At 41.0% G+C, this 21,294-nt stretch overlaps 1 protein-coding gene across 1 annotated transcript; it reads left to right on the top strand.

The window, feature by feature from the left end:
- The first annotated feature begins 2,847 nt into the window (after positions 1-2,847).
- On the top strand, positions 2,848-21,176 carry LOC119725494 (large neutral amino acids transporter small subunit 1-like). Its single transcript, XM_038196899.1, has 10 exons — positions 2,848-3,295; positions 5,061-5,186; positions 6,989-7,097; positions 7,394-7,438; positions 12,433-12,556; positions 13,045-13,148; positions 15,324-15,420; positions 15,882-16,031; positions 19,537-19,714; positions 20,488-21,176. The coding sequence occupies exons 1-10, from the start codon at positions 2,848-2,850 to the stop codon at positions 20,553-20,555; spliced, it is 1,449 nt and encodes a 482-aa protein (XP_038052827.1). The 3' UTR covers positions 20,556-21,176.
- The last annotated feature ends 118 nt before the right edge of the window (positions 21,177-21,294 follow it).

The raw sequence follows: 21,294 nt of genomic DNA, 5'->3' as shown, positions 1-21,294 counted from the left end.
GGTCGCAATGGAAATAGTTTTATTGAAAAAAACATCTCACAACAAAATCCACGACGCGCAAGGTCTGAAGCGATCAACACAAGCGCTGTACCGCATATCAGAGACTTAACGACAAAGATGGCGGAGAATGATGCAGATAGGCAATCTCAACTGAGACGTCTCATGTGACGAGTTTTGACGCAAGAGCGTTCATTCAGGTGTTATTTTTATTTCACTCATCTCTATATATTCAGCTAGTTCTCAATCAGTTAGAATGACTCCTTAGATATTAGGGTCAGGTTCAAGTAAATGGGAAATCGTCTCCGTGTGCATTGATAAATACAGAAGTCTTGAGAACATACTTTTTTGCAGTCTGACTATGTTTTGCATATGAATCGAGGACTCAAATCGGACAATGCTAAACGAAACCATAAGATGGCGCTGTTTCCAGTAAGACGTTTAAGTTTTGGTATGACATAAGTTCATCAAAGTGTGTGTGCTTTAAAACGAAAGGTACGTCCCGTTTGCAGTGATGGGCATGTAATGATCTAGTCTTCCAGTCTGGATTCGAAGTAGGTGCATTTCTGATTAGTGTACTGTGTTGCCGGGTTGTTGATGTTGTAGTAATTCATCTGGCAGTCTAGATTCCTCGCCAAACTGAAGGACCGGCAGTTACACTGCTTAGCACACAACCAGCAGCACTCCATCACGTTCTTCAAATTGCTCACGATTTTGAACGGCGTGGCATCGGAGCCTCAGGGGGCACACCGCCGGCTCTGCTGGGTCCTCGCACATGCTCCACTTGGGGATCGTGGTGTCGCATTCCGTCGAGTCCCAGTCTCCGTTAGCCAGCATCATAGCGCACTGGTTGACCAGGAGGGGCTCCGTAGCGGGCCAATTACGGTACTTGTGTACCGGGGTGTCTCCCATGGATGCCCAGCTCCCAGCGGTGCGGTTGCATCCTAGCCAGAGCTTGTTAGGTGAAGAGGGAATCCCTGCCATGAACTTGGCCCGGATGTACTCATTCTCAGCGGTGGTGTTTAGGACTGTGTAATCCGCGCACAGCACCTTACAGGTGGCCCATCCTCCAGCGTATTGGCGCTTGATTTGGTTGCGCAGTAGGTAACAGTAATCTCCCTCTTGAGTCTATAGGTAGCTGTCCTGAAACCGTGAACATGTTAACGTTGCTGCATGTACATTACCACACATAAACATCCACAATACAGCAAGGCAAAGCATCATGGTTGTTAGGGTACACTCCATGTCATCCAATTTGCTCGGAATACTGCGTGTTTCGTCCCCACCAATACGAACAAACATGGATTTACAACGATTCTTTTACTCGCCAGAATATATATCTGCAAACAAACGATCGCAACTCCTACATGTTGCATCCAAATAAGTAAGTTCAGTATTCCAACTGCGCATGTGCCAACAAGATTTGACAATATTAATTTTCGTACAATCACAAGCTAGGAAGAATGGAATTTAGCTCGTAAAGGCCTACTAAAGAATGTAGAAAACAGCAAATTCAGCAAATTTCAACTAAACTTTTTGGAATTTATTCATTACTTGAGAACAAGATTTTTTCTTCAATTGCGTTACACTTCCCTATGATTGTACGTAGACACATATTTTTTTTACCCCCAAAAGAAAAAAACTTGCGATTTCGCAAACAATGGAGCTAATTATGATTTTCTTCCAAAAAATGTTGTTTTTAATACGAATGTTTACCCAGTGCAGTGGATTGCCGCGATAGTCTCAGAAGACATTATTTTGTTTTCTGGTTGTTTTCGGTACTAAGCGTTTACTTGGTGTTTGGTGGTCTCGCAAAATCAAAAGGTAACATTTTACAACAAACTTGAAATTGATGAGGATCGCTGTACATGCCTCTCAAAGTAGAAAATCCTTCCAACCCTGCCTTGCTTGCGTGTCCCTGCATGTTTGCTTCCAACCCTGCCTTGCTTGCATGTCCCTGCATGTTTGCTTCCAACCCTGCCTTGCTTGCATGTCCCTGCATGTTTGTTTCTTGTCCATGTGTCATTTGCCTCTGAAGAAGTCCTTGCTTAAGACAAAATACATCAGTCCTCTCTAACTTATTGAGAGTAGAAACTAATTTTAGAATCCTCGAAAATAGTTTAATTTCAAGTCTCGGTGGAAATTTTGTTTGAATGTTTGTGAAAAACGACAAAAAGTGTATCTAATTTTATCATTTCTCAAGAAATTCGTTTGGCATTCGCATGTTCGATTTACGAACCGGCCTAAGGGAGTCTGACTTGATTGTATTTACGCTATAGAAGAACGACAATATATGTTTTAAATGTTACTTTTTATCAAAAAAACGTCATTTTAGGAAATCAAATTGGGAGGAAGTTAACGAGGTTTTACGGATCCTTTTCCATCACATGTGAAGGTTTTTTTAGAACCTGCAAAAGGGGTTCGGCAGAAGACAACCTTGGTTGCAAGCACCCATCGGTAACCAACATACGATGTCGCAGGTCGTATATCATCTTTAAAAATGACCAAAACTCAGGACAAATAATCGTTATGTGCACCGAAATAACGAAGTTGTACGCTATTTAAAGTTCAAGTACCAAAGTTAGAGAAGTAAACAAGCATGTGTGGGTTCAGTTTTTCGTGACAAAGTTCAAGTTCCGTTTGATATTGGTACGGTGCTGACGCAGCAGATCAGCTGTAGCGAAGTTACAATACCAGCTACAATTATCACTTGAGGCTCAGCTGACATGGCTTAGGGATAAGCAACCGACATAAAGACAGCATAGAAGTAACTCACAGTATAAAGTAGTCATAAACAACAACTGACTTATTTAAAACTGTCAAGAGATGGATGGTCCTCGAAGCGACACAATGTCTGCGCACAGTGACATATCAGCAAGCAATGTTAACCTGCAACGGAAGGTGACCCTACTGAATGCTGTGACAGTTATCGTGGGTTCCATCATCGGATCTGGGATCTTCATCTCACCGGTCGGCGTGTTGTCTAACAGCGGCTCGGCCGGGCTCTCAGTGTTGATCTGGGCGGCCTGTGGTGTCATGTCCCTGGTAGGTGCACTGTGCTACGCCGAGCTAGGCACCACGCTGACCGCATCGGGAGGAGACTTCACCTACATCCGGACAGCCTTCGGCTCTCTGCCCGGCTTCCTGTACCTCTGGGTGTCCATGATGGTATCCTTTCCATCCCAACAAGCCATCATAGCCAAGACTTTCGCCAACTATGTGTCACTACCTTTCTTCCCTGAGGTAGAATGCCCACCGTCTGAGGAGCTCCGTGGCATTCTGGCAGGGGTCTGCCTGGGTAAGTCTGTAGTGTTATGGGAATCGCAAATCACAAGGCCAAAGGCAAGGGCATGGGCGTCGCAAGCGCCCTCCCCCCCCCTTGCCCCCCCCCCCCCCCCAAACGAAAAAAAAAGAAGGGGAAAAAGGGTAAGGAAAAAGAGGTGCGAAGCCATTTTTCTGTTAATTTGATGGGGGGGGGCAAATGTTCCCCTGCCCACGCTCGAAAAATGATAAATTGAGGCTATGCCTATGTTGAAAAAGTTAAGAAAAATTTGCTTTGCCCCCCCCCCGGGAAAAATCCTGGCGACGCCCATGGCCAAGAGCCAATCTAGGCGGTGACTACAAACTAGAAATGAAGAAGTTATTAATTACAGAGAGACAAGGAATCTGTTAATATCTCGCTATAGGCCTAACATAAAAGAAGGGGCAAGCACGATCTTGGCAAGAAGTTCCACAGTGAGACCTTGAAAAATACTTGACCATATACCAGCCCATTGATCACAATGTATGGACTACGGGAAGTGGTAAACTTAAGACTGCGGAGGCCTACGATAGAGTGCCAAAGAGCATACCAAACAAGGATTTCAAGGGCTTCAAAAATACACAATGAAACAGAGTGGTTAAAAACTACTTCAGTATAGGAAACAAAACCCAACAGAATGCAAGATACAATCCAAACATTACGATGAACAAAAGAAAACAAACTTTTGGCACATCAAGTTATCAGTTCCTCCGAGATTAAAGTCTACTCATAAACAACATCACGACGTGGTGTTATACCGCAAACCTGCAGGCGTTGAAAATCACTCAATTTTTGAATCACAATATTAGCAGCGTGCAGTGTTAATGTTTTGTGCATAATTGGGAGCAATATGGCTTCGCTATTGTGTTGCTACTGTGCACGGACGGCGATCCGGACGGAATGGGGGACCCCAATAATTTAAGGTTGGGTGACGCCAGTGGCGTACATTGCCCCCCCCCCCCGACCCCCATAATTTACCCCAGTGCGTATAGATTTTGGCCTAATTTACCTAGTCGCAAATATCTATACATTTTAGAGAGTATAGTTCATTAGCTTTCAATATAAACGAAAACAATCTCTCCAATCGGGTAAATATTTATTGAGTTATGGCCAATTCAAACTAAGTGCCGATTTTTCTATCTGTCCACGGTTTCAATTGTCAATTGTAAGGAATGTAATGGATTTGGGGTGAGGGTAATTTTTCTTTCTTTAATGTTGAATTTTTTTTATTTATGTTGTTCACTTTATTAATTAATTTGTGGAACAATGGTCATTTATCCTTTTGGATGTAATAGAAAAATTAGTCCTGAAAAGAACTGTTTGGTTAACTTCTTAGATGTTTACTTTGCTGCTCTGTCTCTGCCCTCTACTTGCTAGCCTTTTTCACAAATTCAAGTTTCGGTCCGTGTTCTTATCGCGGCAGTCAAACTTTCAGTCGCGCTTTTTCCAGTTGGCCATAACTCAATATATATTTGTCCGATTTGAAATATCTTTTTGTTGTTAAAAAGCTAATGGACTATACTCTTTAGATATGTATAATATTTTCGCTCTATTTTAAACAAAGCTGTGAAATATAGGATGCTTTGGGGTTCGGTAGCTGTACGATTATGCTTGTGCACCAGTCTTTTCACTGAAATCACCTTCCGCACATATTCACACTTTGTCGAGGCGTTGAAACCTTCGTTGCTCTGACTCTCTGGAAATCAATTTTTACAGTTATTTTCATGATTCGTTTCGACTTTGTCATTTATTCTTTTCTTAGTTACCCTGTCAATCGTTAATGGGTTCAGTGTGCGGCTAGCTACGCGTGTTCAGGATGTCTTCACTCTTGGCAAGATCTTGGGACTGCTTCTCATCATCATCATGGGTATCATACATCTCGCCCGAGGTAAATATGTTCCACTTTTTATAAGTGAGTTAAAGAAATAACCATTCATCAGTAATTCGACAAGAATAAAGGCATGGTCCGCCTCATTTGGTAGACACACACATCAATGGATAGCTACCGTAATCAGCTTTTAGTAACGATGACACCTGGGTAAACATCAGCGAACAAAAGCCTCACCCTGATTCGTGGCTGTTATCGAGGTCCTTGGAAGGGATAGCAGGTCATCACAAGTCAATCAAAAGTTGATCATAAGTCATCAAGTCTTACGTTCATCAGTCACAAGCTATTCAAATAAACTGCGCCTTTCTTTTTCATGATTCATCCTTTGTTTTCTGTGACTGGACTTCTGAATTGAGTTGTGATTGACTTGTGACAGGACTTGTGATGTATTGTGATCCCTCACTAGTACCTAGCCTACAACACTGCCCTGTGATTGTCATCAAGTTGCATTTGCCGTTAGGTGAAGAAGTGTGTGGTGCTTAGGGTAGTACAATCGATAAAAAAAGCTATATACGATATAAACTGTATTCTATAACTATTTCAAAGGTATTCATATAAAATTTCTTCTTTTTTTAACTGCATAAAACTGTGTGTTTATCATACAAATTACTGTCAATATCATACAAGTTACCGAGTTACACATTTCCACAATTCGTTTCCCCAAAAAATGGCAAATACAAGGGTTAATATGTGAATGTACAGCTACATGTTTAGAGCATGCAATAACGACAGAGAATAAAAACCTACCAAAGTAACCCAAGTTTAGGGTTTCTGGTAGTTGTCCATGTCATCACTGATGAAATAGTCCACACCCTTTGTACCTGCAAATGCCCCGCCCTTCCAATCTTATCAAGCGGGCACACTGAAGCGAACCCGCTTGATTCCAACCTAACAAAAACTATAACTTGAGAGTTCAATGTACTTACAACTGGCAAAAGGCAGAAGTGTCGAAATAATGGTGAAGTTGACACACCAGAAAATATACTAGACGGCAACCCAGCAACCAACCCCGGCATCATTTCAAAGGGCAACGTTCAAAGTGCCGCGTGTTTTTCAATATGATGCAATAGTTGGTCAAGCTTGCGCCTAGTGGGAAATGCTAACACTGAGTTAAAGACCAGACATTCATTGCATTGCAAACAAATATAGTTAAATATATTGAAATCCCGTGATTCCAATAGTACCATTTATCATGATAAACAAATCGAAAGCTAGGATTTTTGGTAAATAATATTGATTTTGTCGTAGTGGCATGGGGCCCCTGTCTTTATATCATTACTCATATCATAAATTGCTGGCCCTTCTGTTCTGCTGGCACTGAATGTGCTGTAACCGTGTAATAATGAATGAATATAAGTATAACACCACCTCCGTGTCACCACTATTGGCGATGTCGAGAGATTCATACACAAATCTAGTCCGTGTGAAAAATAATACCAGTCAATATTTCAAAATAGTCACGTGACTTTAAAGAATGTGCTAGCAAAATCATGAGAATTAAAAAATACACTTAAAGTAATCATGTGGCCGATCCATCCAGCTCCAGACGATTATTATAGCACACTTAAAGTACACACTAGGACCGGAATTTACTCGCGCATCTTGCAAAGGTATACATCGAGCCTAATGTTTACCCCACTTCCTTGGCTGTAATATCTGCTATCACATGAGGGTACACGCACATTATTGTGCCTAATAAATAAATTAGTTTGTATAATAAAACCAAACAGTAATAAACAACTGGTCGTCCACCCTTCCATACCATGCAGATAAGTGCCATTTGTGCTTTCTCCTGTAATCAGGCACCACCAGCAGTTTTCAAGACAGCTTTGATAGCGTGCCTGGCCAAGCAGTGTCTCCTACTGGAATCGCACAAGCTGTATATGCTGGACTCTTTGCTTACGGTGGCTGGTAAGTGACAAACTTTGACAGAAAGTCTCCTAAAATTCTCGTTTATCCTTTTTATGTGGCCTTCTTAGTGCCGCACACATTTGCAAATGAAATTGTTTCCCGCATTAATAAATCCTTTAGCCGAATGACCTTTTTACCTTCGAATGTTTTACTTTATTGATAAGTAACTTGAGAAGTTCGAAATCTTTTTATGTATCACCTTTTTATACAAAACTAATGGGAAGCAGAGCAGTGCATGCCATGCTCATGTTTTAATGTCAAAAATATTTGTCCTCATATATATTTGTCCTTAACAGGAACAATCTGAATTTCCTGACGGAGGAACTGAAAAACCCCAACAGGTAGGAAAAGACAAAGAAGTTAATATTATTTAATGTTACAAGTCAAACCCCACCAAGTGACAGTACACACGCAATTTTGTCCTTCACGTCCTCTGAATATATATCGCACACGGCATTAGACCCATGCACGATAGATCCCCAGTTGTAACGCGAGCGCGAAAACGGACTGAAAACACACGTATGGAAAACGGAGCTTGAAAGAGTTATTAATGCCTGCAATCCAGACGATTTGATGTTATGGAGTTTACTTATGTTATTCCAAAGGTCTGGTTGAAAGGAAACTAACCTATTGTCTTACCGTTCCTGAATAAAGACGAAAACAAAACATGTTGTTCACACTGGATGCAGCGGACATTTTGTGGCATATGTATACGTATTTCCAGCTGCATCTACGCTTGGCCCAGGCGGTGGAAGCACGCCTTACGGTGGTAATGTTCTCGTTGTTGACAAGTAAACCCCGGAAAAGACTGACAAAGCTGCTGTAATTTGATAAATTTGAAACAATAGCGGTGTTTTTGTCACCGAAATGAGTTAGTATATTCACTCAACTGATGAGCACACACGCGGTTTTTTTTTTAGAAATGCTTCGAAGAGAATTTGTGCGACTGGAATCACGACTAGCACCCAAACAGCTCGATTTTTCCGAGTCAAAATTTTGACCCCCGAAAAACATCTAAAAAAACACAAAACACCCGGCTTTTAAAGGATGGTTGTGTGGACGTTTATATCCTTGGACTGCTCTTTCCAATTAACATACTTTCGCTAAAAATGCGTTGTGTAGCCCAAGTTTGGCGCATTCCAGGACGTAATGCCCTTTAATAAGGGCTTTTATTCGGGTGATGCAATATTTTGTTGTGGTGATCCAGGTGAATCGCTCGCATCAGTCAGTTGCCGTGTCACGCGTAGCTGCTCTATTTTCTTGTCCGCACAACTGACAGCAACACGAGGCCAGCGAACGATGGCCGTAAAAAGGGTAAAAAAATTCGCAATTTTCATGGCAAACCACAACGATCCAAACAAACAAAGTTGTTTTTAGGTAGTTAAAGATCTACTTCATACATCCATCAAGGTATTTTGTTTTCTCAAAAAAAAGGATTTTGATGCATTTTGACAATATTATTTCACGGACAAATCGACTAAAAATTAGGTCATGAAATTTCCGGTTTTTTTTCGACAACGACGAAAGTCTCCCAAACGTTGAGGTAATCAAAGGAAAGAATGAACCTTCATCTACAAAAAATCTCGTGAACGTGATGTCGTAGATATTTTAAGAATTCGATGTACACCTAATGTTTCCAACAACTTCCATTTTTCACAACGCGAAAAGATCGTCGCCATTGTAAAGCATAGAGCGAAGAACCCACGGTGTGACCTTCTGGCCCATGCGCCCACTGATTGATCGAGCTCGAGCATGGCCTGCTTAATATTCATAAGTCATTCGTTGTTTTCAGGCCAACGTACGTCGGCGTACTTATACTTTCGTTTACACGCGTACATGTGGTTGCAAATCATGAAATCTCGCAAAAGTCTTCATTTTTCAACCGGCGATTTGGACCAAACATTAGAAGTCTCCTGCACGTGTTTCACATGAAAATGAACATTAACTATATATTCCTCTATCTACTGAGCCTTGCCGTTTCTTTCGGCCTTTTTAAGAATCGAATGTACACCTAAAAACTATCGGCCCTCGCTTTTGTTGATGAAAAATATGATTTTGTTTGACAGGCCGTAACAACACTTTGTATTTGTCAAAAGCAGGTTTTTTGTGTCAAATTAAAGCACACAATTTCAACTTTTCACTTATTTAGCCATCTTGGCCAAACAGTGCATGTATTCAGGCACTTTTCGTGTTTTTCTGTAATCTCGAATAAATCTCGTAAAATCTTGCGTGCGCTTTTGGGCCATGCGTGCGTGACCTCGGGACAAGAAACTGAGGTCAAACAGGGCTGTGTGCGTGACAAGGCCACTGTGAGATCCCTTACCGCCCGGTTCCCAGACGGTCTGGGCTAAGCCTCGCCCACTCCGAGAAAGGGATTGGGACTCCTCTCCAAAGTGGGCGAGCTCGGATTAAGAAAACGAAGTACAAGTCTGACTGGTGGGCCCTCTCCTGAACCTAACAAAAGAAGCAATTTGCAAGGCGATAATCCTCACTGCCGGGTAACAAAGACCCGGCAAATCAAAGGGTGCGCCGCCGGTAATCCCTGCCATGGACTGCTATTGTTGGTGACCCTCGCGCAGGCCTATTGAAAAGCTTGAGCGATCAGTTAACAACGGTTTCAATTAGTCACATGGTACGTTTTTCTCCCCTTAAATGTATACAAATGTATACGGACATGCACCGATGAATCCCTGAATCTGACTTTTAAAGCAAACAGGGTTGGTATTTTGTTCAGTATTAAGATCAGAATTCCCCAGTTTGTTCTATTTACGTGCATTAAAGTTAATGTGCTCGCTGCGACATTAGAGTTTCGTTTATCACAAAGTATAGTGAAAGGGTATCAGACTATTATGTTTACAGCGTGTATCACACTTTCTGTCTGACACCCAGTCCTGGCGTTGCAACAAAGCAGTGCAAATGGGCTGTTCCTTCGGTTACATATACCCCGTTGGGCTGTATGTATTCGATATTAAGACATGAGGGAGATCGTTCAATGAATGACAAAGAAGGTTTGCTCTGCGCTCGCTTGACGCCGGTGTAGCATGAATTTAGGTTGTATGAAGTACTGACTCATTGGAGGTGTTGCGCATGCTCTTGCATAGATAATTAGGAGATGGACCGGTCACGTGAGAGGGTTTAACCAATAAAAGGGGAAAAAGAGTCCGATTTCCATATGAGTCCGATTTTCGTATGACACCGGGTCCCGTACACGGATGACGGGCGGGAACGTGGTCCATGCAGTAGTCATTCACAAGTTGCTTTCACAGCTCAATGGTTTGACTATATTAGAATGTACGTGTTCACGTACAATTTTGCAATGTCTTATCTTGCAATTCTAGATAGAAATTAGAATAGTTAGAAAAAATAGTCCAACTATTAATTGAAATGAGTCTCAGGGTGAACAAATAATGTACACATAAAAATCTGGTTTCAGGATTTAAAGTGAATGAAGTTTTTGCGTCAACAGAAAAACTTAAACCTTAAAACAAAGGGGAATACAGAACTTTGCAAACTAGGCAGTTGTATCAAGTTTATTTGTCAAATGATTTCATGCAAAAACAAAATACTTGCATTCTATGAAGCTAGAAAAGAATACAATTCCACAAAAAATAGAATGATTGCCAGTGTATTCCACACCAACCCAACCTGAGTTGGGCACTGTAATCCTCGAACAATAACCACTAATCCGTTGATAGCGACCAAGAGAGTCACTCCAGTCAACCAAGCTCACGCTTGAATAACCGAGCGTTCATACCGATCGGGAGCTACAGAGTGGGTCATTCCCACCTGCTTCTCGAGCATCATGCTTGAATAAAAGAGTGACCAGTATTCATACCGATCGGGGCTACCGAGTGGGCCACTTCATACCGATCGGGGCCCAAGCCCGCCCGCTTCTATTCTCAAACGGGTATCAGACTTTTCTGTTTAAAATGCGTATGAATTAACGTGAATAAGGGGCAAGTGCGGTGTCGTAGTCTAAAATTCAAAAACATCACATTATTACCACACGCAAAACAATTCATGTTCATCATAAGGGGAATACTTTATTTCAATTAATACAGAATGAGGTATTTCGTACATTTGATCAAATCCGAGAATATAGATATCGAAAATTGTATTTCTAAAAATTCAAAGAAAAAAATTCACACAATTGTTCACATACAAAACTTTGCAAACTAGGCAGTTGTATCAAGTTTATTTGTCAAATGATTTCATGCAAAAACAAAATACTTGCATTCTATGAAGCTAGAAAAGAATACAATTCCACAAAAAATATAATGATTGCCAGTGCCTTCCACACCAACCCAACCTGAGTTGGGCGCTGTAATCCTCGAACAATAACCACTAATCCGTTGATAGCGACCAAGAGAGCCACTCCAGTCAACCAAGCTCACGCTTGAATAACCGAGTGTTCATACCGATCGGGAGCTACAGAGTGGGTCATTCCCACCTGCTTCTCGAGCATCATGCTTGAATAAAAGAGTGACCAGTATTCATACCGATCGGGGCTACCGAGTGGGCCACTTCATACCGATCGGGGCCCAAGCCCGCCCGCTTCTATTCTCAAACGAGTATCAGACTTTTCTGTTTAAAATGCAAAACAAATTCATGTTCGCAAAACAATTCATGTTCGTCATATGGGGAATACTTTATTTCAATACAGAATGAGGTATTTCGTACATTTGATCAATTCCGAGAATCAATATAGATATCGAACATCGTATTTCGAAAAATTCAAAGAAAAAAAATCACACCTTGATCATCTAGCTTTTAACCATTGTTCATATATATATAACTTTGCAAACTAGGCAGTTGTATCAAGTGTATTTGTCAAATGATTTCATGCAAAAACAAAATACTTGTATTCTATGAAGATAGAAAAGAATAAAATTCCACACCAACCCAACCTGAGTTGGGCGCTGTAATCCTCGAACAATAACCACTAATCCGTTAATAGCAGCTATTGTTGTGACCCTGAGGGCCACTCCAGCAGTCAACCGAGCGTCATGCTTGAGTAACCGGGCGGGTACAGTGTTCGAAGTGGGCGGCAGCTTACTGGGCGGGCCGAGCTCGCCCGGTTCTCGAACGGTCCCATTCCGGATCTCATTCCTGACTGGCATTAGTGCCCGTTGCGTAGTTCGGCCTACGGTTTAGAAAAAAAACTGTTGAAATGCAAGACGGAAACGAAAAGAACTGAAAACGCTTTTGTGACTTAATGCACGAAGTCCATGGCGTTTCGTAGCGTATCATTGTGAGCAAATAGGACACGATCTCATTCCGATCGCCAATCACGACACGACACTTATTGATCAGATATCTGTCTTTGTAATGACAGGAATATGCCTCGTGCGATCCTCATAGCTGTGCCATTGGTAACTGCCATATACGTCCTGGCAAACATTAGCTACTTGGCAGTAATGAGTCCTCAAGAAATGCTCATTTCACAAGCAGTTGCGCTGGTAAGTCTCCGGTGTGAGTGAAGTGCCATCAATTAATGTGGATGCAAATCGGTTTCCTCTTCGGACAGGTGGTGTAATAAGTAAAATTACACATTAATTTATCAAAGGTGCTACTCCAGCCTTAATCTATCCATGACCTGGGACGTGATCTACGGCATCGTATTCCTTCATGGTCAAACAAATGGCACCTTTATTGGGTCGAGTTGTTAAGGTCTGGAACCCGACCAGATCGGCAAAAAAAGGAAACAATTTCATCATTCGGGAAGAAAACTGTTCATTTTAAAATTGTGATTGCTATGGTTATTCCAAAGTGAGGAAAGCACTTAATGTCCCTCCTCCTTCCAAAAATCTGGTATCCACTCCTATTTTTTAAAAGTGCTTTGAACGTCATGATTCACGGTCTCGAAATAATCGAGCCTTGTGTGCGGCTTGTAAAAGAATCGTCCCAACACGTCCACCTGTCATTCCATTGGTCTGCTCTTAAACAGACGTTCGGCAAGAAAGTCTTAGGAGCAGCATCCGTCATTATGCCCATAGCGGTTGCCCTGTCCACGTTCGGCGCAGTTAACGGTATGCTCATGGCGAGTTCACGGTAAGTAGTCATATCAAGCTTCAAACTATCCAGATAAAACCTTTAAGGAACACCCATACCTAAATGTTGGCTATATAACGAGCATCCTCTTGGCTCCTGAATTGAAGTTGCGTTGCCCGTGCTATAATTTGAGTTTCATCCCGATAACTAGATTCCATTTCTTCATTGTTTTTTTTTATAGCAACACAAACATTTTTCACTTTTGGATGAGACATCGACCGAAAAAAAACCGGCCCGTGTTTAGTTATCGAAATATTTCTTTACGGTTTTGAATTATTGGCTGCCGATAATTCTGTTCTTTCGGGGTAGGCTGGTTCCCACCCCATAATCACAGTATCAATAACGTACGGACCGGGAGTCAGTTTGTCGCAAAACGGATCTGTTTGTGCCCAACACAAAAACCTTTTTTGAGAGGGTTGCAGACGTTCAGAAAGGAGGGAAGTTTTGCTTGGAATAAAACATACACGTTGAATGCTTTTTTAATAGAAAAAAATAATTTGTTGAAGAGCACGGGGAAGGCAACCTATACCTAGTGTACAATAATACCTGTAGCGAGACATAAACAAATACTGTACGAGATGCCGTACATGATTTTTTAACCAAGTTCTGTTGGCTCATTAAAGTTCAAGTAATTTGGGTTCACCGTGTCACCTTTTTTTTCCAGTTGGTAAAATATGAGGTACCTTCAGCCTCATCCGAATTATTTGCCTATGTCTTGCAATACACAAGTGTCTTTGGAAATGCTGGCAGAAGCCACATCCCATAGACATGTGTGTAACTTTTGGCCGCAAACAAAACATAGTAAATCGTGACGTAATAAACAGGACTCGTTTATACTACGCTGCATCGGGAGTCCTGTTTATTACGTCACAATTTACTATGTTTTGTTTGCTGCCCCCAACAATGACTTTTACACAAATTGCATGTTCGGGTCGAAACAGGACCTGAAAAACAGCTCTAAGTACCTTTTGTACTCATTTCATGACAGACACAATAGTCGTTTTTATTTCATCACACCTTAGGCTATATATACCTGAAAAATGACGGAAAAGTCTTCGAGCATTCCACAACCTCTTTAACACGTGGCCTTAAAAACCGCTGGGGTGGATTTTCTTTTTATTTTGAATAAGAACAGCAGAAACACGGATTGTTAAATTCAATGATAGACGTTTTTAGAGCCAAGTTCAGGCGGTCTGCCCTTGACACGGGAATATTGTTCTCGCGCTCGAACGATGGGAACACGACCCACGAACACTACACTCGGCGAACAGGATCACACACCACCAACCTCGTCCCCAGTGCTTACTTTATTTCCGTCCTCGTTTCCAATAGTAAGCCCTGGATAGGAAACTTTCTTCCTGTATCCTGATTCGAAACCGCAATTGGCTAGTAATGGATTTTTATCATGTACTTGGTGTTGTCATTTCCAACGTGCATTATGTGTTTTCACGATAATTGTAATTATAACGTCCAGGCCCTCTCAAAAATACTCCTCTCCTTTCCAATGTGCTCATATTAGTATGAAATGTGATACTGCATATTGGCGGGATAAGATTGTAACATTTTAACTTAAAAAAACAATCGTGTTTTCGTTACTCACGGCGCGACGAATTGATGCTGGTTTATACCCCAGATACCGCATACAAAAAAACGCTATTGTAACGCACATGCAGGCACCAGTCTATTCCTCATTTGCATACGTATTCAAAACTTGTGCACATGCAAATTGTCTAATTAATACCAGGGTGAGAGATCAGTTAGTGGTGAGCGCGTACTGTTCGACACCCCGGGGGACGAGGTTGCACACGCCACCCGTCAGGGTTTTGCAAGAACAATATACCCGCGTCAAGAACAGACCGCCCGAACGCGGCCAAGAGTTGTATGAAAGCATAGAGTAGTCATGAAGTTGACATAAACAAAGCTTCAAAATAACACGCTCAACGCAAGTATGAAGCGGGTATTGAGTTAAAGTGAAGGTAGCTTGGACATCCACTGTCCGTTACTCTTTCCCTTGCTCCCTTGCCATTATTTGGATGTTTTATATTATTGAACGTTTCGTATCGATACAGGGTTAATGCTGAATTATCATGGCAGCCTGGGCTCTGGAAATATACCCATTGTACTCCTTTGCATTTAAACATTTAATGATGCAATCCTTCTGTCATTGGGGCTTAGGTTGAGCTTTGTTGGAGCCCGTGAAGAGAAATTACCACAGATCCTGGGAATGATTCACGTGGAACGAAAAACACCTCTGCCAGCCATTATATTCATGGTAAAACATTTATAAAAATACTCTAGTGTTTTACATCGAAGTATTTGTACCGTTCCTTTTGATGAAAGTCAAAAGCAGAAATGCGGGGCCTACGAAATGATATGCGCCCGATGAGTGGCTGATTTAAATGGCTTCTGTTAATTTATACCAAAACTTAATGACACTACTCACGTGTGGGCTGGGCAGAAGAGCACTTATTTATTTTCTTGAAAACTATTGTAGCAGCTCAAATTCAGGCTGTTAATTACGCGGTATGATAATGAAAAGAAATACCTTTCTGGACACAGTGAAGTGACTTCATTGAGCACCATGATATGTTTTTTTTTTTTCATTTTATCGTTTTGCGACTTTAACGGTGCCATGTAAAATCTATTGCTGTTTATGCAGCATGCTGAACCCTGTTGAATCATTAAACAACTTAACTTGATTTGTACATGTGCTGTGGTTGTGTTCTTTCCCAGTGTTTCATGTCACTGATGTATCTCTTGGCGAGTGACATCAATCAGCTACTGAACTACTTCAGTTTCGTGTTTTGGACTGGTGTCGGGGTCTCGATCGCTGGAATGTTGCTGCTGCGTTGGCGAAAACCAGACCTGGAGCGACCACTAAAGGTAAACTAGTTTAGTGGGGAGAAGGGGGTATCGTGCAACCTCGGAAAACAATGTCTAATTGACGTCTTTAGGCCAGAAAAATTGCGTAGAAAACGATTTGCTGTGTTAAAAAAAAAAATTTTAATGTCCCACGTATTGTTTTAATGCAAATTAGTGCCGCCATTACCAAAAAATCTATTGTTCACTCTATCTCAGCTAATATTGCAGATAACTTAACGAATAAGGTGTCTAAACCCGTGTTTTTAGGGTCAAATATCACAATAAAACTATTCTGGAAGTAGCAACATGTGTCTGTGGCATAGGATTATGCAAATTAGTGCCGCCATCACCGGAAAACCATGTTTTCAGCATATCTCGGCCAATGTTGCATATCACTACACAAGTAAGGTGTTTTAACCCATGTTTTGAGGGTCAAATATCATTCTAAGACCATTTCTGGAGTAACTATGTGTGTCACGTGTGTTCTTGGCATGTAAATACGTAAATTATAAAGTGCCGATTTATTAGACATTTGATTTTTAGCCAATACCTCATCCAATATTGCGGCTAATATTGACAGAGGGGTTTTTGAGGGCGATACTTTCGCAAGGTTATCTTTCATCTCCCATTCTTTTTCCCATTCCTGATAAGCAGTAGTAATAAAAGTTGATTTTGAGCCATTATTTGCAAAAGAAACTGCAATAGGAGCGCAGATGTGCATATGATGTGCATAGATGGCTTAAAATCAACTTTTATCACTACTGCTTATCTGGATTAGGAAAAAGAATGGGACATTGAAGATAAAACTGCGAAAGTATTGCCCTCAAAAACCCCTCCGTGAACATTAGCTGCAAAACTGGCTGAGATATTCACTAAAAAGCAAATTTCTGATAAACCGACACTTTAGAATTGACATATTTACCGTATGCCAAGGACGCATGACACACACTATACTTTAGGAATGGTCTTAGAATGATACCTGACACTCAAAACATGGGTTAAGACACCTTACTTGTGTAGTTACGAGCAATATTGGCCGAGATATGCTAAACAAGTGATATTCCGGTAATGGTGGCATTCCTTCGGTGCACTAATGTGCATATTCCTATGCCGCAGACACATGTGGTCACTTCCAGAATAGTTTTATTGTGAGCTTTGAACCTGAAAACATGGGTTAAGACACCTTATTCATTCAATTATCTGCAATATTGGCTGAGATACAGTGAAAAAAAAAATTGGTAATGGCGGCACTAATTTGCATAAAAACAATACGTGGGAAATTTTTTTGAATTTTTTAACAAAGCAAATAGTTTTCTACGCAATTTTTCTGACCTAAAGACGTCAATTAGAAATTGATTTCCGAAGGTACACAATACCCCCTTCTTCCCACCTAACTAAACCACGTAGAGGCTAGATTTCCAAATGACAAACTCTGACGCGTACGGAGTTCTTCGTGAGAAATGTATTCCTAACGCAAGATATCATCGCCCGAGATATTAATTGCGTGACTTGCTGACATTATTTCCGCAATGTATTTTTTTTTTAATTGACGTTCTTACGTTTTAATCACACTGGATTTCAATTACTTGCGTTAATTTATTTTCGTATTAAGTCTCGGCTGCTGGGGATTTTCTCTTATGCTGGTTCTGTTGCTTCATCTGCAATTCTGGTTGATGAAAATGCTTTACTGGCTTCTGCTTCAATTACTTGAAACTAGCGTACACCTATTTTATTTATATATCCGCCCATCACCCAACCTCGTCCTCAGTGCTTACTTTATTTCCAACCTCGTTTCCAATAGTAAGCCCTGGATAGGAAACTTTCTTCCTGTATCCTGATTCGATACCGCAATTGGCTAGTAATGGATTTTTATCGTGTACTTGGTGTTGTTATACACAACGTGCAGTACGTGTTTTCGCGATCATTCGTCCACGCCTTCTCGAAAATACTCATTTCCTTTCCAATTTGTTAATATTAATAAAAAAAATATGATACTGTAGGTTGTCTCGTTAAGATTGTAACAGTTTAATTAAAATAAAATCGTGTTTTCGTTACTCAGGCCATGCTCGCGCTGCGACGAATTGACTATGTTTTTACCCCAGACACGGCATGAGACGCTAATGTAACGCACATGCAGGCACCAGACTATTCCTCATTTGCATACGTGTTCAAAAACCTTGCACATGCAAATGATCCAATACCAGGGTGAGAGAGCAGGTAGTGATGGGCGCGTACTGCTTGACACCCTGGAGACGAGGTTGCCCATCGCCATTACTGAGGTAGCGCAACCGTTAGCACATCCACGCCGTGAAATACTGCTTAAGTTAGCAAATTTTTCTGCTATGCTAAGCACAACTTTTCTGCTAACTGTTAAGCAGCGCTGTGAAATTTGGGCCCAGGTGGCGCGCTTCCGGACCCCTCGAATAGGAAAATTAGCGTGCAAAAGTCGGAGTTTTTTCAATTATTTTTGGTACATTGATTTCTTAAGAAAATCACCATCGAATAAGGCCTTTGTAAAATTGTTAGTTTATGGAAACTGAAAAATCGCTGACGTGAAGGGAAAATCGTGCAAAAAAATTGACCTCTCATCAAGTTCCGAAAATCTAAATAAACATGTGGACTAGTGGAACTTGGTGAATTCGTACAAAGATGAAAATTTATGAAATAATTTTTTGGGCTGTCATTAGGTAAATTTTAAACTTAAATAGGAGACTAAATGTCTTTTGGGACATACAATTTTGTTTGAATAAACTTGAAGGACTTCTCATTTACAAACAAATCTGAAATGACCGTGGATAAGAACAGTGTTCAAACAAGCCCGACAATATCTAAAACCCATCGGGTGTAGGTAGGTTAATCTTCACCGTTGTCATTTTTGTTCTCACGCTAGTACGCGATGTGAAAACAAAATGATCGAACAATGAGACCTATGCATATATATATACGAAAACGCCGGATGTAAAGGTCGTAAGTAAAATTCGTTTGTACCCATCTCCAACTGATATCTCTTCATTTTCTCTTGTGGAATACCAAGATAAAATTCAAACATGAATGTTTCTTGGGGTGATTACGGTTAGAAATCATTCTTTCAAAAATTATAGCAAGAGAAATGACAACCCAGTGTAAAATGCCCATATAGAAGGGTGAAGCAGTGCAGAGGACTGCGGGCTTGTATTTCTGTGAAATTTGCATGAAATTAGGCCGTAAAATGGATCAATTTTGCGATAGAGCGTAGGCGTCCATTTTCAAAATGGCGATGGGCTTTGGGACTTACGGGTGATCATCTTTGGATGGAATTTTCTCCCAAAAGTCATTGGTACACCCCGCAAAAAATCGAACGGCAAACTTAAAGATGATTAAATAAGCTTTAATTTGATGTGTGTCTCAAGGACCTTGGAGAGTTGCGAGTATTTTAATAATTTTAGGAAGTGCGCGTAATTACCACTGAGGTCTGTGGCGGTCAATTTACTGGTCTGTAACCCTATATATGATAATTGTGGTCATTGGATACGTTTATTTGCTTCAGATGCCATGGATCCTACCCCTCGCCTTCATTCTCATCTGTGTCTTTCTGGTGGTTTTCGGCGCCATCGGCCAGCCCATAGACACGGTGATCGGCTTCGGTATCGCACTCAGTGGTGTGCCCGTCTACTTCATTGGAGTCTACTGGACCAACAAACCCAAATGGCTCCTGAATTTCATAGGTGGGAAATCTAGTTGCTTGTCATATCAAAGGAATGCATAATTATGGCGTTTGATTACCGTAGGTCTGCGCTGCATAAGTTAGCAGAAGATCGTCGATATGAGAAAGGGTCAATCTACATGTAAAATGTTCTCATAAGCTCCCGGGTATCACTGACCATGCACAGCCAATAAGATATAACCTATAAGATTTGATTCACATCATCACACAAACAAGTCCACTTATTATGATGTTGGAATCTCGACTTCATTATTCTATGTGCAGGGTCACTAAGTAACTTATGCTGTGCACGGAAAGTAGAAGGCAATTTGTGTAGTTGATAGTTAAAGTAGCAATCCGTATAAAGAATCTTAAGAATATATAGGTATAAAGAATGGAATAACATAAATAATGACGATGAAGTGGTATAGTTTGTAGGTATACCATGGGATTAATCACTTCGGTTGTTAAGAGTGTTCATCATGTGTGTCGTCCTCACACATTTTGTCCAAAGAAGAGATTAATATTATTGCATGGTGAACCCCCAGATGTATCACTTTATTGTACCATTCCGCATTGTTCAGATGTTTTCTAGCTTTCATGCTTTCATTTTACATAGCCGGTTTTGTCACCAATTGTAACCGATGGACGCGGTTTTTCAAGTATTAATTAGTTTGTTTCTATATATGTTTCACATTTTCTGTCCATATTGGTAGGTGGTAAGAAGTATTCGCTTTTTTTTTTTAACTTAAACTGATGCGCCTCCTTGGGTTTGTTTGTTCCCTAACTTTGCAGATGCTGTCACAGTGATGGTCCAAGGAGTGCTCCTAGTGGCACCGCAGCATTTGACGAAAAACGAATGAAACATCTTCGACCTCACGCGACAATCCCCTTTTGAAGGCTTAAGTTTGGCATTATGTACATTGCCTTTAGTTCTCTTTTGCCTTCTACACATAGGCTTATACATAGCAGACGAAATATACCGAACATCATCATTCAGTGTTAATTCACTATCTAATCATTAAGGGATTCGGAAGCCTTGGCTTTAAACTCCATGGGCTAGGAGTGGCTCTCATGATCACCGATGAACCATGTCATAATATCAGTTGTAGATCACTTTGTTACAGTGTGTTAGGTCCGACATTCATCCATTTTGTGAAAGCTCTTTTTTTGGGGGGGGGGGGTTCAATATATCGATGACGACTTCGAAGTCTGTAACATTTTGACGGATTATGGTTCCTTTGTATCATTTCAAAACTTGGTTTCGCTGTCAGCATTCAAAACTAAGCTACAAATCCGTCGCGGGTTAATGGTTAAAGGCCTGCACGTCCAAGGTGCATAGGTAGGCCTAGGCCTACACCTCACCACATTATGGAGCTAGTCCTCGCCAGCTTGTATCATCAAAATAATGTGTTTGGTCTGTTGATTATATGCAATGTACACGTAGCCTACGTTAGTAAAGAAATGTCCCTACGTTAGGTAAAGAAATGTATGTATTGATTTTTATCTGTTTTTATAAAAGCTATAATTTATTGACACTTATAGAAACATTCACCCAAAACAAAACCGACCAGTGGAGAAACGATTGGTACGAATACCCTT

This window comes from Patiria miniata, unplaced genomic scaffold, assembly GCF_015706575.1.
Source record: "Patiria miniata isolate m_02_andy unplaced genomic scaffold, ASM1570657v1 HiC_scaffold_19, whole genome shotgun sequence".
Lineage (NCBI taxonomy): Eukaryota > Metazoa > Echinodermata > Asteroidea > Valvatida > Asterinidae > Patiria > Patiria miniata.
The sequence above is the reverse complement of the archived record's forward strand: the minus strand, read 5'-3'. Positions and strand labels throughout refer to the sequence as shown.

Excerpts from the sequence above, each read along its gene's own strand:
- LOC119725494 (XM_038196899.1), top strand. The coding sequence starts at position 2,848 with ATGTCTGCGCACAGTGACATATCAGCAAGCAATGTTAACCTGCAACGG. Across the intron at positions 5,187-6,988 it reads TATCATACATCTCGCCCGAG|GCACCACCAGCAGTTTTCAA; the intron begins GTAAATATGTTC and ends TCCTGTAATCAG. Across the intron at positions 19,715-20,487 it reads ATGGCTCCTGAATTTCATAG|ATGCTGTCACAGTGATGGTC; the intron begins GTGGGAAATCTA and ends CTAACTTTGCAG.